Below are 17,550 nucleotides of genomic sequence, written 5' to 3' on the forward strand. Positions count from 1 at the left end.
GCTTTCTTGTGTGCAAAAGCAAAGTCTACATTGACAATGAGAGACATTCTTGAGGGCCATTTTCAAAAGGCCACAATTACAGAGACTTCAAACAAGGCGGCTTACCCATTATGAATAGTTAAAGGTGATTCTAGAATATAGCACATCAATCAAGAAGCCTTTTGAACGTTGGGCAAAAAACTTAGCTTTTACTGTTTTGTTCTTCTCTCAGTCAAATCATTAACGCAAAACCCGGCGATGTATCAAGAGTTGAACGACTCCAACATGCATTTGCCTTTAAATATCTAATTAGCTTTGTAGCTTTTTCAGCGACATGGCCCTTCAAATGTTGCAAAAATCTTTATTGATACTTTATACACGAGGTTTCAACAAATCAATGTGCATTGTGAACCTAAAAATGCAAAAAAAGTTAATCACTACATTTAATTTATTAATTAATTCTATTAAATGTTTCTACAGAAAAACTGGCCATCCGCAGTTTTTCGATATTCTGATTATTGTGCCACCATTAAAGAATCACCTGAAACTTTATGTTACAGATTTGTCCTACATAAATAAATACTGAAGGCTGCAGGGGCATACCTAATACGTACCGAAAATAGTTTCTAATCAAGACTATAAAATTATTTTCCACTTCAGAAGGTCAACAAGACATATAAATCAGATAATTAATACAAAGGAAATGAATGAAGATACTTAAAATAACATGCCTAAAAACTGTACGATTTTACAAATTAACTTTTTAATTATTTCACAGAATAATCGTATGGCGTTTGATAACTGTTAAAACATACAGCTGTAGTACTCAAACAAACGTTTTCCTTTTCTCCTCATAACAGTCACTTAATCTCAAGGAAATGGGGGATGTGTCGGGGAAGAGGGACTGGGAACAGGTTGCTAAACAGGGCACGATACACATATAAAAATCAGCTGATTTAATTTCCTAGGGCATGCAAGGTTGACAGTTAACTTATATCTCTGAAACTCTTTACGTTTGATCTTCTTCGACAACTCATTTAAACTCTAGAGTGGAATGCCTTTGAAACACAGACTTCTCTTTTCCTCTATAAACATTGATCGGCGGCACGCGAAAGGTCCTTGTACACGTAACACTCTCTCTCAAGCACACTATAATTATTGTAAGCATATCGCTGCCATCACTGTAAGGCTAGAATTCTTTTCATCTCTTGACAGCAAAAGGGGACTTCCTAATTGCAACGCATTTTGAATGTGTACGGTACCTTCCTCGGGGAGAGAAATCCGGTTGCAGTTAGAGATTGCATTTGAGAAACATTGAATGAAGAGACTTTAGTGACTGACACCTTTCGTGAGGATGTGGTTTTGATTATTTGCTTTAAAACAAGCAATGCATAAGAATTCTATCCTTATTATCTTTATTTTTAATTATACAGTGTAATGCCATAGTTATGTCTAAGAAAAATATAACTTTGCATTTTAACAATAACATGAAATTAGGCTATTGCTGGTTTACCTATATGAAATACAAACAGACCAAGTTTTGAAGGATTAAACTTGATGAATAAAGTAGCAAGATGCTTAAAACTGGATGAAAATCTGTGGTGCAAAACTAGTTTTTCGAATTTAACACTTAAACCTATGAAGAAGCGGATTTAGTGCCAGGAATGTAACAAATGGATCTTCACTTTATATATATATATATATATATATATATATATATATATATATTATATAATATATATATATATATATACATATATATATATACACACACACACACACACACACACACACACACATATATATAGATATATTATATATTATATATATATATATATATATATATATATAAAACCACCAAAAGGGAGCCAATAGCATCTTTGATTTATACCTTCAGCCACATTCATTCTGTGGCTTAGGAATAATAATAAAAATAATGATAACATATAATAAGAAATGCACTCAAATGTGCTATTTAGAAACATGTCTGGCTATGATGCCACACTCTCTTGCATTTGTCTTGAACAATAGCTCTCAGAAGCCAATTTCATTTCCTTTCCACATACAGCATCAGGAATCTAAGTGGTATTACAAAATGCTTTATACACACAGGCATCTCAGGGAATGGGGAACTCACTAACAGGGTTTACGGTATTTTCGTCTCTACGCTTCCTAGTTTATGTGCATTAGCTTCCAAGAGCCTTGTCGTTACTGCTTTTTTGTTTGTTCATTTTCTTCGAAAACGTACAGTTCCTCAACACTGTAAAGCTTTGATTGCAAAGAAATAATTTGACTAAAGGATATACATCTACAGCCAAGTACTCTTGGTGATCTAAGGATACGATAAGGATGGGTCAACAAGAAACAGCGTCTGTAATTACACAGTGAAAAGAAACAAAGGACGAATGAAAGGAGGTTAGAGAATTCTCCAAGTGTTTTGTGAATCAACGCATAAACTGAGGGGGGTCGTAAAATTTGTGAAGTTATGAATGATCAATGACCTCATTCACCAAGTACTTAGACAGTAAAGATGCATTGCCCTGTTGTCTAACTGCAGTGACGCAACCAACTTAATGCACGTTATGGCGTGAGGTATGAATGAACACACATCGGTGAATAATTATTCAAAGGTTGCTTTCAGTGATGAAAGAGGGGCAGTTTTGTAGGTCACTGCAGTACACATAACACTGTATTGAGAGATTTCCACCCGCGTACTCCTCCACCTGGCCTTCGTAGGACTCGGAATTCGAAAGAAAAGTGACGAGATTTGACACTGATAAACAGACCCACTGTGGTACACCTACATACGTAAAGGCTTCTTTGACATCCCTTCCTAATACAAAAAGGGTTTGATGATGTATACATATCAAGAGGTATATAACAAATATACAAAATAGTCTCTATTGCTAGTTTAAAATGTAAATGTTAAAAATGCAGAGGAGATCATAAGGCCGTAGCAGACAATAATCATTTGCCAGTATGTTGAAGGGATTTCTGTTTGTATACAAGTAGCTACATCTGCACACGTGTGAATATAGATTTACATGGTGTATATGCATATAAATGTATTCTGATTGTGGTTGTCAGTATACAGTTGTTATGTGCAATACATATGCTGTGCATGTGTTCTATGAGCATGTCATCATTATTAAAATTTGGTCGCACCCAGAATCAAATCTCGTGCCCAACCCGAAGAAGTTGCTTTTGAATGAAAAGCTATGTGAAAATGTTAACACGACAAGGTCTCAATTTTTGTTACTCAAATATTATGGGAAATGTCGAGGGCGTGGTCACGAATGGGAATATATAAAAAATAAACGACATTTGACCCATGCTTTGTAAGTCTAAAAAGGTATTGTACTGGACAATTGAATAATAAAGTATGAACATGCACAGGATACATATGTTTTATGTAGGTACGCATACAAATTACAGTGTGTATGCGAGTGTACTCATCAAGTTTATGAAAGAATGTACAGTATTGTACTGCATTTTCCAGTTTATCAGTGTCAGATGTATGAACATATACTGCATACTTTGTTTATATATATATATATATATATATATATATATATATATATATATATATATATATATATATATATATATATATATATAATCTGTATAACCTGTGTATGTATAGAACTTCAGTATTGTTCTGACTGTACTACAATGAAGTGAAGGTGACACACTGCTCTAGTGAACAAAAGAAAGGCAAATATAGTAGTATATACTGTAGTACTGCCACTGGTAGCTCCAGTGTATCAACATCTTGTGCCAAATGTGGGTATGGGAGTTGGGGGGAGGGGGAAAGATTGATTCAGTCTGAATCTCACGTCTGTCATTCTATGAAAAATAAGAGAATATCAATATTTGAGGTGAAAAAATAGTGAGCTATAAAATCATCAGGCAAGACTACCATAATAATAAGTCACATTACTCCTACCCCTGCATCATCATGTTTATGAATAAGAACTCGTTCTTGAGGGATGCTCACTGTGTTCTCAAGGTTTCATTGTAAGGATTTCCTATTATCATTGGTGTTCGCATTTGCCTATAAAACTGTTCATATAAATATCACTTTTCATTCTTTAAGGTGAACAATTAAGCTCCTATACTAACTTTCTTTATCGGAGCATCATTTGCTACTTATATCCATTGTCATTATTTTTTTTCCCTCTCATTTTGTTTTTTAGTCTGGCAGAACACAAGGATTCAAAGTAAAAAAAAAGTATCTGGAAAAATAATGTTTTGGTTATCTTGCTATACTAATGTCAGTTTTCAGCGTATGGGACTTATCGAACAAATGTACGATTCCCAAGGAATTTAAGATAAAAGATGGCACAATCACATGATGTCCAATGAGAGTTTTATATTCTATAAAAGAGATCATCTCTTTCTCGCGGAGCTTCCATACCTCATCAGACTACAGGTTAACATGTTTATGACTTGTATTCAAACGTTGTATTGTACATAAAAAGTGCATTCCATATAGAAATGTGTGCACGTGTGCCTAAAGTGTATCGTGTAAATCTATTTGGAAGCTTGTTTACATCTACGTGTAAGCAAATGATTAATACTCTTCAAGTTTCTTTTAAGATTATTCTTGAAAGCTCTTCAACCACAAGAACATAATTATGCTTATTCCTGTTTATTAGGGGTACAGGTAGGAAGGAAAGTGTTTAGGACACTAATGCATTTATGTCTGTGACTTTCCGTAAATGATGAACTCAGTGTAGAGAGACATGCGACAATGCACAGTCTCATGCAGAATGAGCAAAAAATGAATGCTTGACCAACAATGATCCTCTTGATGTCTTGTGTAAAAGGTGTACAATGCTTAATGACTCAGCTTTCAGTTTATTCTGAGAAAACCGGAAGTCACTCATCACATTGCATAGCCAGAGGGAATATGCTACATCATAGTGCTACTCCACTAGAGAGTGCTTGGGTTGGATATCCATCTTTTAAAACTTACATTTCATCTGTTATACAGACCATAAACATTTTAACCATGAGTCTACATGGTTTCCATCCTCTTGGCAACAATACCTCTGGATGTTACATACTCTTCATGAAAATGACTGTAAGGTTTTAACTTATACATAAAAAAGAAACTGTAAGTTACACAAAAAAAAGGAGATTCAACAAACTGGGTGCATTTCCTTAATAAAATGTTAAATTCTATATAACAATATTATGGGGAAGCTATGCCTGTGATAATTAGGAAGACATGGCTAGGTTATTTTACAGAGGTGTGATGGAGAGAGAGAGAGAGAGAGAGAGAGAGAGGCAGGAGAAGGAGAGAGAGAGAGAGAGAGAGAGAGAGAGAGAGAGTCGTTAAGATGCAAACTTTAAAAGAGAAGGAAAAAAAACATGCAACTGATATTAATACTCTGGATGAGGTTTTTGCTGGAATGCTCAAACATTTCTTGTAGACAATGAATCATCTGAGAAGTTGCAGAACATTTCACAGTCTAATCATTATTTTTTCACAATTATGCCACATGTGACAATTTTTGTATACCATTAAACCAAGATTTATTTCTTTACCAATTCTCATTGTTTAAACAACGATCCTTATCAGAAGAATGGAAAACTGCTTTTTCACTTTGTATATCATACAATATCTCTCTATATAAACAATTACTACACAGGCTATGCCGTCCCCTACACATTCTTATCACAGAACTATTATTCTTCGGTGCAGGAGAGTGAGAACTTAACAATCTGCAATCTATACATTCAAACCTTGATAATTTGACCCCAGATGTAAACACGAAGGTCACAACATGCGACCTATCAGTCAGCACAACATAGAGGCCAAAAATGACCCAGTAAGTTTAACACAAATTATCTATTACATATGTCTTTTCATCAACAAACTTGAGATGCACCTGACACTTGCACCATTTATTTTATTCACCCCATTCGTACAGTAGACTAGAGCCTAAAACATCTGTGTTATCAGTCAGAGGTACTATTACAAATTACCAAGGTTTTGCAATGTAACCCTGTGACTTCTGGAATGGCTTTGTCAGCGGCAACAGTTCATATCAATGTACAAATAATGTTTTGTACAGAAAATCCTAAAGAATATCAACAAAGATAAGAGCTAAATCGATTATTACCCTGAAAAATCTCGCCTACTACAACAACACAGTATATTAAGTTTATGTATATTTATATGTATATTTATCAATGATGTAGCCAGAACCTGAAGAAAGTGTTAGAGAGAATCAACTTGGCAAGATGCCTCACTGGGAAGTTGAGGTCGTGAATATTTTTCTTCCTGGAACTTGGTTTTCATGTAAGACATTTTCAAAACATTCATTTTATAGGCTAATTATGTCATTTAAGAAAGAAGAAATACTATAATTTTGAATGCACTGTGTCAAATTTCATATCAAATAAAAATTCTTTTTAATTTGAATACCACTACCTGGCAAGAAGTGGATGGAATGACTCAAGGAAAACACAGCAATTATTACCTTGAAATCAGAGTATTATAAACTGACAGACCTTATTCGAGTGATGTCTTGCTGAGGGAAGATTCTACTTTCTTCAATATCTTTCAGGTAATGGCCTAGAGCGATGAGTTTCTCATGGAAGGTAACAAGACCTATGGGAAGCAGAAATATGAGTGTATCCCTTTTTTATTTATGGTGAACCATCTCTATGAATGATTCAGAGCTAACGAGAAAACACTGGGTGGCTGTTCAAGGTTCCCAAGTGAATCCAGTACCATTTGGAATGATGATTTTTCTGAAGATACCAATGATCAAGACAGTAGGACCTTCCAACAATACTTTCATATTTTGAGCAAAAGAAGTTTCCCTTATCAACATGGCAACCGCGGTTGCCTTTATCCGATCAGAAATCAGTTAACAAAATTGCCAAAGATTACCAGTTTAATAAAGAATATTGTCTGTCATTTTTTTTGGTTTTCATACAAAAATTATGGATATTTATCTACATAAAGCACACTAATTCAGCTCAAAAATATAATCTTTTGAGAGTAGGGTCTCATATGACCCTATTCCATAACAATGCTCAGTCAGAGGATGCCCTTCCTTAGTGAAATAAGATGACCAGCCATCATATACCCTTTCAATTCTTCAAACGCCAACTGTTTCCGGGTTTTCTTCCAGCTAGTTATGAAGAAGAAGAAGAAGAAGAAAAAAGAATAATCTACACATTTAAATGAGTTTTGAGACAACATGAAACGAGTTCATAATCAGAATATTCTTAAACTTTACACATTTTACAGACTTTATTTTTATATACTATATATATTTATAGGGAGACTTAATGCAATAATTAGTGAGTATTACAGGTAACGTCTCGAGGATCTCTGAGATCCTGGTTGGTGGAAAGGATCCATTGAGAAGACATCGAAGAATCTGTCTTTGTTGACTGAGCAAAATTAAGGAAATATAACCTAATTACGTTTGATTGCAGAAGCTCCAGACATTTACAACAGAGCAATAAAAGGTTACGATAAGGTCGACTGATATAACAAACCTCAGCTGCAATGGGGACACCACCCATTTATCATAATGGCTATTAAGCTTTGCAGTTATCCAGAGTGACCCCACATCTATTTGCCTAGTTGATTATTGCCATTGCTTGGGACATTCCCAACTTCTAATACCCATGACATCGCAGCAACGTTCCACTGACGCCATTCTTTGATCAGTTTTTGAAGATTCTTTACTGTAAGTAGTTCCCTCTCCAAAGCTTTTTGTAAGTAGTTTCTTAACTTAAGTTCTGATACATTTTACATAAATATGAGTATTTATTTGGAAATGAATAAATGTAACTCTGTTGCTGCTAAAATAATGAAGAACCTGAGACTACTGATGATGTCAAATTTTTCTGCTTCTTTTCCAGTCAGGAGTAGAAACATAAAGGGATGGAAGAGGGGTGGGGGAGTGAGTGAGGGAGGGAGGAAGAGGGCAAAGAAACTATGACTCTGTTTGTCTTCTTCAGCAAGTCACTTCCAGGGAGTAACCTGACTCCAGACATCATAATTATGAAGCTACTGTCTCCTTTCAATGGTCAGTCGTAAATACAGAATGTCTGTATGTTGCAGACGTTGTTTAACAACAAGAGTGGATGATAATATATGTAGTATATATATAATCTGCAACCATATCTTTGTGCTCACGAAGCTGCTAATGATATCTATATTTGCAATTAGGGATCCTGGGTGCGATTTATACAATAACAACAATTAGTGGTTTAGCACCATGGGTGAAACAGACACTGACAAATGGAAGCCTTAGCAACCTCAATGATATCTAGAATATTCCGATGACTTTTTCAGATGACTTTGATTTGCTGACGACCTTCCCAGGAACCCTTCATAGATCAGTTCTGAAGGCATCACCAGGTGGGATCTCCGTCAAGGACAGTCAGTCTCAAGACGTCTTTTTCAGACCCACCACAAGACGCTACGAATGATGATGGTGGTGGTGGTGGTGGTGTGCTGGACAGAACAGCAGAGTCTTCGTTCCTTTCTTGTTGATGTTCGACGCTGTTTGCCGTTTCTCTGCCCTCCTCTTCCGTCGGCCCGGGCGGGTCCTTTTCTTCTAGATATATCGTGGATATATTTAGAAGAGAAGGAAAGAGACGCGTGTGCGACGCGCGTCTCCCTTGCCCCGCCGGGCCATCCCGAATTGTCACATGTTCCCCTCCGACCCCGATCCAGCGCCGGTGGCGGAGTTGTTGCCGGACCCTGAGAGGTCGTCCCCGTCAGAACGGTAAGGAGAATTCCCTCTTCCTCTCGGACTAAGTCCTCTGAAGTCCAAGTTGTACTGCGGAATGGGATGGAATTAAATCTCTGTTAACAAATCGACTACTATGGTCTTGTACACAGTCCCAAATCACTCGTTCTTCAATAGCACAATAGTTCACTAGTATTATATCTTGATAATGAATGAGTGGATTCTAATTTCAAGTGAATTTCATAAAAGAAGCATCTTTAATGATGCAGTCAAGACTTGAAAATACAAACTGAATTAAACCCAGTAAATACGGAAGTGTGTGGAACATCTGAATAACAACTCTTTAGTAATACGTAATGCAAAATATGAGAAGTTGTCTTAATATCATAACTGATATCCAATATGCAATTATGGTCACTGAAGTTTCTTGACTTACAAGCCTTATAAAAAGTCTACAGGACAGCAATTTAATCACTATTACCAAACAAGAACAATAACAATACATCAGGTAAAGTAAGATTTGTTATAAGTATATTACAAATATACGAAGAACAGCTTCAAATTAAATATTCATACTCTTCTGTTATACCTGACAAATAAAGTTAAGAAGGGTTAACATATTCTACAGGAAATTATAATCATACAGTTTGTGTAATGTATATATGCATACAGTATCAGTACATACTAACTATATACTGCATATATATAATATGCAGCCCATATATACAGTGCATATGTATGTAATATATGTGTAGAGTATTTACGCATATAATATTTCTACATATCAACTGTATATTGTATTACGCAGCTCGTATATACAGTATATCTGTATGGAATTATTAAAAACTACAGTACTTGAAACTGAGCACAGAACATATTGATGTATTACTTAGTAATGAAAAGAGTGGAGTCTGAAATGTCAGTAGGATTTCCTTAGATGTTTTGGTCCCTCAGTCCCACTTGGAAGACGTTATCAGAGGATCAGTGTCTCCTTCTTCGGACTGTAACATAACACCCGTGTGACGTGCGTTTAAGAAACTTAGTTCATGCGGACGTTAAAACTACAAACAAACGAAAAAAAGAGAGAGAAAAGCATGCAACATAAAAACTATTAGCACTGAGTGAAAATTTTCAATCTCGGATCATCTTGAAATTCTTGGGTGTGCGTGACCAAATGGCTACTCATTACGGTAGGTGACACAATGTACATTTAGGTATTGAATACATGGCGATTTATGCAACTTTAGCACATCTCAAAATGCCACAAATTTAAATAGTCTTAATCTTTATAGTTACTGCATTACAAAGCAATACTATGAAAAGAATCTATATACAATTAACTCTGAATTCAGTGACACACCTACTTTGTTTATTGCATTAGTGATTATAAGAAAAGTGGTGATACCAACCAATATTTCAAGATGAATTAGGAGAAAGAAACAAGAGAAAGATGGGTGGGGAAAGAAAGATACAAAAACACTTACGAAAGAACCTGCCGGATACTCTGTGGTTGCGTCATGCTATATTTGACAATGAGTACGTAGCATACCACTAGGTAAAGTACTGAGTACACTTTGAGGGACACGGAATCTTTTTGAATAATGGCAATAGTGAAATAAATCAGAGAAAAGGTAACACTTTTACATTTATTCAGTCTAAAATAAGAAGACAATGTGGACATATAACAGTCTGAATTACTTATGACAGCTACTTAGTGCAGTGAGAAGTATGACATGTAGAAAAATAGATTTGAAAATGCATTGTCAATGATATGAATTAAGCTTTCTAAGTCAACCCTCAGTCTAGAATTTAAGCTAATATTCCTTTCAATGACAATGACAGACTAGTTATTTCCTACTTGGATACTTGTTTTCTATCATATTTATACTTTACATAATCTAAACTATGTAATCTCATCCTAATAGTACATCTTTTTTTTCTGGAATATTGCAGTCTCTAAAAAACATTTCATTCGTGATTGAGTTCAATATCCAAAAACTGCAGTGAGGTAGCAGGAGAGAACAGGAGTGAGGTGCCTCAGGTTTATGGTAAATGATCCAACACATGATGGCTGATTTTCAATCGTCAGACATCAAAAGAACCAAATACCTTTGTTTTCTAGTTTACAGCACTGTAATGAGGCAGCTTCACAATTATGAAGAACAGTAATGTGTAATGTTATTGTTCATAGCATCCATTTTAACAATTTCACTCTAAAATTCTTTGGTTAAACAACGAATTTAAATTTAACAATTGATAAGGATTTTGTAGCACAGAACTCTCTGATTGTTTGCCTAACTGGAGTCTATTGTGAACATCGACATCTTGATAACAATTCTGAGTGTACCCGGGAATATTTTTTATTCCAGACAGAGTAATGGGAGAATCCCAGTGCTGTAAGCTAGAACTGTTAGTTTCTGTGAAATTCAGTGGGATAGTTGGTGATAAAGGAGTTTGGTGTTGGTGCTGAAGTGATGGATGGTGGAGGTTCAGGTACTGAAGGGCTGGTGATGAGTATGATTGCTGTGATAATAAGGAGAGATTCTTCATCCAGGGAGGCGAACCACTCTGGATGGGAGGGGTTGACAGAGAGGATAAAGGAGAATAAGGTGACAACAAATGGTGCATGGGAGGTGCTACTGCATGTGGAGAGAGTGAGGGGATTGTAGGCAGGATTGGAGAGATAGGAGCTGCATTGAGAAGCATTTGGGACAGGTGAGGTGATGTGATGCTTGTTGAAACCTGAGGAGGAACATGGGATGAAGAAATGGATGGACGGTATTGTAGCTGAGGACCAACTGATTCTGCTGCCACTGCAACAGCGCCAGTAGCTGTCTGCAGAGTGGATGTCACTGAGTGTAAGAAAGGGAGAGACGACTCCAGAAGAGGTGTCGCTTGAGATACCTGGCCAATTGGGTTGCTCAGGCTTGAAGCTCGAACTTCTTCCAGTGTTGGGAGTTCCAGACGGTCGGGCAGGCGCAGCTCATACTTGGAGCATAAAAAGAAATGTGACAAAAAACCATACAGAAAAAACAAAATTAGATTGGGAAAAAATTATACAATGGGAAAGAGCAAATGCAAGCATGTTCAAGCAGTCTCAAGAAGGGCTCTGGAATAACTATGGATAATAGGTATAACTTTAAAGACATTCTAACTATGACTTCCACATCTCTTGGACATGGCAAAAGTATGGCACCCAAAAGACTGTTTACTATTGTAAAATATAACAGGTTGCATATAACATAAATATTAGAGATGGATCTGGTAATGTCAACAATTTACTTTAATAAACAAGAGAAAACATACTTTTAGATGCCTTGTTTAAGTGCTTACTATGATGAACACATCAGATAGACCTAATACAAAGTGCTGAGACAAAAAAAAATACATCATTATATTAAGTTCATCTGAGGCCCATGCTTCAGTACATGAATATCAAGCATACATTTATTTTGATAATACTAGAGGTAGAACAGGCATGTATTCAAGGGGATGTGCAATCATTTTTCTGTCAATGATTTATTCATGTAACACTAATTCATTTGTTTTGTAACGAACCTTACGTTTTTTCAATTTTTTTTAGGGAAGCATCTAGCACTTAAAAAAAAGCATGATATAAAAAGTCAGATTCTGATGTACAGTGAATCTGATGACCTAAAAGAGAAACACATTACTGTAATAAAGTACTGTGTGGTAAAGTATCTATTTGTGTTTGCCAAGTTCATACTGCTGACTTGTATGGGACTGATTCGATATGCTACGAAGCTACTTAACGTAACAATACCGTTTGATGACACATATACTGTATAGCTTGATACTGCCAAACAAAAGATAAGAAATATCGGGACACAACAAGACTCAATCCCTGAGTTTATGTGACGCACACAAGTGTGAAGGTGCCACGTGTAAGGGAGAAGGATAAGTGAATGTTTTCTTGTGCCTGGAAACTGTCTCACACACAAATGCTATTAAGGTGCCTTCCTGGGAAATAATGCCACAAACTGACTTTCCATCCTCTGATAAGCAGCCTCGTCCTTAGGACGCGTAACCTCCACGCACTGTATGTTCGAATCTTTGGGCTATGTTTACGGACTTCAGTTCTTTGCAGGCCACTGTGACAGCATCTGATTTTTGCCTAATAAGTTTTAGCAAAAAAAACTTAATTCTAATCACATTATGGTAACAATGTTGCATGGTTCCCTGTATTCAAGTTTCGAACTGCATTCACATTCCTTAGTGTTTGTATGGTGAATATATGTAATGACAGATGTGGCAAATTCTGCTTAAGGTCCGGGTAATATATAAGTTGAATACTTAACTGGGTCATCTCTTGTTCCTGTGCTGTATAGAATACTTAGATCAGTGTGCTTAACTGGTAAATAAGTCGATCACATTAACTGTATAAAGGTGTCAAAGCAAATTGTAAGTAAAAAATTATCTAATAATAATACGACTTAACTGTATCTGATATTTACCTTTACAAAAGATAAAGAAATTTCATAAAATGCATCATTTTGTGTATACTGAAAAACAAGACATGCAGGTACCTGAAATACTATTTAAAAGTATGACACAAAGTTATGAAAATTCTCTTGACATGAATGACTCAAAGAATAAATAAAGAAAAAAAAAGAACACTCGAAGTTGTGGGCTTAATTTCATCATGCAGGTTAGGGAACATTTTGATGCAATGATAAATCCTGAAAGAAAATAAGGAAGGGTCTCAATTCCGAGGTCATAATATGCAAGTAATAAGATGGGAAAATTTCCATGCAAATGAGTATATTACCTGGAAATATTTCTCTTGCAGAAGAAAGAAAATTGCATCCTGATGTCATACTTATGATGCTGTAAAGGGGGAGGACTGGGAGAATGGATTTAAAAGGTAAACTTGGTGAGGTATTTTAGGTATTCCGAGGACTTTCCTTTGCCCAGGTAACTTCAAGGGTAGTAGTGCTCATTGTCCAAGAACTGAGCCAAATAGTACTAGAAAACGAAACATGAAACTCAGTATCATGACTACTGAGACGCTCAGTACCAGAGCTTCTGTCTAATGGAAAGCCACGTTTACTTGAACTCACCTTGGTAGCACAGACGAAACAGGTCGTTACTACTTTTGATATTACGTTCATGAGATTCTTGGTCTCCTGGATGACGTTGTCCACCTTGGTGAACGTGGCTGCCTTACCAACCGTGGGGTTTTTCACTGTGAACTGAAGCTGCTGAACGTAAGTTGGAATCTGATCGAGGTGTTCCATCAGCTCTTTTTTGTGAGGCCCCGCGGGAACCTGAAATGGAAGGCTTTCGTTTATGACCTTCACCTGATTTCACAAGTTAACCATCTAAGAAATTTCACCTCTGTGCTGTCATATACTATGTACATCAAATTTTCTACATTTAAATAACACGTTATTTTTATAAACACGGGTAATAGTACAAGCAATCTAAATACATTAAAATCAGAAATTATAAAAATATGATTTTGGTTAAGTATAAATAGATTTTTCAAAATGTCCCCACTAACCTAACTGTAACAGCTCACAATTAGAATATAATTAAATAATATTTTATCATACATCCAGGTTTTACGTTAATTGCAATGCAATGAAAACTCAGCTGAACATAAGAACTTTACCTATATTGATTCTGCTCGCTAAGGTAACGCTATACCAACACTATTGTAATGTTACTCAAAAATACAATGATCTTATGTCTCACCTGGTATGAGAACTGTCGGACCACCTTGTACAATCTGTTGGCCTCCTCCGCAAAATATTCCCCTTGTGTGAAGAGGTCCTGCGTTGTCTTCAAGGCTCCTTCCCCCCTTGTAAACTGGTACATAGAGAAAGCCATCGAGGACATATTTTTGGCTCTTTTGACGATATCGTTGTCCTCATCCTGCGTAATCCGTTCTTCCCACTTCTCCGTTTCTTGATCCACCTACAATATGACAAGGCTATAAATTTACATGGCAAGCAAACTTGGTGCTTTGGTAAACCATGACAAATTTGTATTAAAAATCTTTTATGAATATCTATTGACTATGCCAGATATAAATCACTGTATGTAAGAAAAATATAAAAATAAGCTTACTGCTTTTTTTTCTGGGTTTTAAGTACTACATACTGCCAGTATGAAAAGACTACTTTATTTAGAACTAATGTGAAATACGGCTGCCATGGTGTCCCAGAGGTAAAAGAAATAATACACCCTTATTCCCTCAATCTTGTCTTTCTGCCGTCAAATGATCCTAATGTCTAGGGCCAAGAGTTCAGTAGGTAGTGGATTAAAGTGTGATGTCACACTGACAGGGCCACTTAAGACTGGTTATAGTAACTGGAGCAATGATGTATTACATTAGTTTTGTGTGAGACTGAAACAATACAACCCGTGTTTTAATGAAATGACAATTCGCAAGGAGACTGATTCAGTACCGTGAATTTTTGAATAATTAAGTTCTGAATCTGGTGTACAATTTGCTTTCCTGTGTCCATATTTAAATGTCTTTGAAAACTAGTATTTACTTGCATTTTCCCGAAATCAGAAGTTTCAACTTATGCGATCTTAGAGTATCAGTATACAATATATCTACCAAAGTAATTTGGCTTTCTATTTAGCAATCAATGCAATAACCAATGTACACAAAACGGTAACGTATCAATAAAGCTTCACCAAATTCAGTCTTGAAGACAGTATCAAACATATGATCTGCATAATGAGGCGCTAATAGGCTTCAAAAATGACAGTACAAAAAAATATTAACATTGAAAAGAAGGCGCTGATTACATCAAAGAAACGGACGCGTAGCTAAAACCTACCTCAGAGGCCATAAGCTTCATATCAAGACCCGATTTTGCTAGCTTGGCTTGTTCCTCTTGGTCGAGCTTTGTCGGCTTGGGAGACTTACTGGTGGTACCATGTTTCTGCGGGGAAGTCAGATAACCAGTTTCAACCGGCTGAACCTGGCATTAAGTGGGTTGTGATTAGTAGAGGTGCACACATACAGAGAGAAGGAAAAAAAGAAGTGTTTGACCCCAGCTGTTCTGAAGTTCACACACTAAGTTTCAACATGCAGAAGATGTTAGTCTCTGACTTTCACAAGCTGTTAAGTTCCAAATCACAAGTTTCAACACTGATTTTTTAAAACAGAGATCCAGGTAAGCACAGGTAAAAGCTTCAATTAGGCTGAAAGATGTCTGAACTAACTTTATTTCACAATTTACCCCTATTTGAAATATTAAAAAATTCGTTTAGAAACTGACATAATTTAAACAAGACATACGACGCAACTAGTGAGGAAACGTATACCAGTTAAAACAGAAGGCTAAAGAAAAAAAAATAATCAAAGTTTGAACAAGCAAAAAATAGCTTTCTACATACGAACGTGGAGATTCTAAAATTCATTTTGTAGCTTATGGGTAAGCTTATATATAAAGTGGGCCCAAGTAACTATAATAAAAATAATAATTTTTGGGCACAAACACGGAATTAAAGTACGTCTCAGAAAAAAGGATATCATGCAAATAAAAGGTATCATTATACATGCATACATACATGTATATATAAATAAATGAATAAATAGATAAATAAATAATACACACACACACACATACATACACACACACACACACACATATATATATATATATATATATATATATATATATCTATATATATATATATATATATCTATATCACCATAAGGAACTGGAGGAAGACATCTCAGGCATTTGCATGGTATTACTGCTTACGTATCAAGGCCTCGCCTCATTATCGAAGCTGCAAAATCTATACAAATATATTAAAACATCGTAAAAGACTCGGACTAAAAAGTATGCTAAAAAAACAAAATACAAAATATTCAGCATAAAAGGTAATCCAAGTTAATCACCCAAACTGTCTCCACCCACATATGCTTTTCTTAGCATAACTTTACACAGGACTTTTAACGTTTCTCCTTCTAACTCGTATTATTTCTTTCTGCTTGGGTGGTAATACCTTTCTCCTGGAATTTTAAACTGAATATTTTGTGTTTGTTTTTGAGTACAATTTTTTAGTCAGAGTCTTTTATGATGTTTTAATGTATCCGTATATATTTCACAGCTTTGATAATGAGACGAGGCCTTGAAACGTAAGCAATAAAACCATGCAAATGCCTGAGATGTCTTCTTCCAGTTCCTTATGGCTATTTTTCGGCTGCTGATAGCCACCATCCATCCGGACCATCCTTATATATATATAATATATATATAATATAGTGGGCATATATATATATATAGATATATATATTATATAATATAAATATATATATATATATATATATATATATATATATTTCATATATATATATAGCTTGAGGGTGAGTTGTTCCGATATCATTTACTTACTAAAAAATGTCTTTTTAGGAAAAAAATTTTGTTTTGTAAATAAAAACCACTGATTTACAGAGCATATGCTTTTGTAAGAAGGGAAAAACAGCCATGAATTTACCAAGACGATGAACTTGTTCATCTAGGGATGAGAGATGCACAGCAAATGAGTTATACTACCAGCCTCTGCTCCATCTGTTTAGCATGAGTTTTTTTTTTTTAATGACTTCATGTGCCTACACCCACTGAAGGGTGAGAGAAGATGAATAATAACGGTGGGATCTGTATTACCTACATAATGTAACATTTGTGGTAGACAGAACAGTATTATCTATTTATGTACAGCACAAAGCATTGTTTTCATACGGCTACTATATGCAAAGGGAAGGTAAATGAAGTAGGGTGTAGCTCTCCAGGTGGGATGGTAAAATCAGGCAAGAATGATCTGTGCTAAAATCTGTGCAACTGTCAAA

General features: G+C 35.7%; 1 protein-coding gene across 10 annotated transcripts in view; it reads right to left on the minus strand.

Moving 5' to 3' along the window:
- Positions 1-5,281: 5,281 nt before the first annotated feature.
- The window catches only part of LOC135219256 (alpha-catulin-like), a 567,812-nt gene continuing 555,543 nt past the window's right edge, over positions 5,282-17,550 (minus strand). For 3 of the 10 annotated variants that reach the window (XM_064255874.1, XM_064255872.1, XM_064255873.1), the window contains exons 15-18: positions 15,527-15,670; positions 14,427-14,648; positions 13,790-13,996; positions 9,801-11,696 (exon numbers count right to left, since the gene is read on the minus strand). In XM_064255874.1, the coding sequence (XP_064111944.1) occupies positions 10,917-11,696; positions 13,790-13,996; positions 14,427-14,648; positions 15,527-15,670 (1,353 nt within the window). In that variant the 3' untranslated portion in view covers positions 9,801-10,916. The other 7 variants (XR_010315398.1, XM_064255878.1, XM_064255880.1 and 4 more) reach the window with 7 other exon arrangements.

The sequence above is a fragment of the Macrobrachium nipponense genome, chromosome 1 (genome assembly GCF_015104395.2).
Source record: "Macrobrachium nipponense isolate FS-2020 chromosome 1, ASM1510439v2, whole genome shotgun sequence".
NCBI classification, from domain to species: Eukaryota; Metazoa; Arthropoda; class Malacostraca; order Decapoda; family Palaemonidae; genus Macrobrachium; species Macrobrachium nipponense.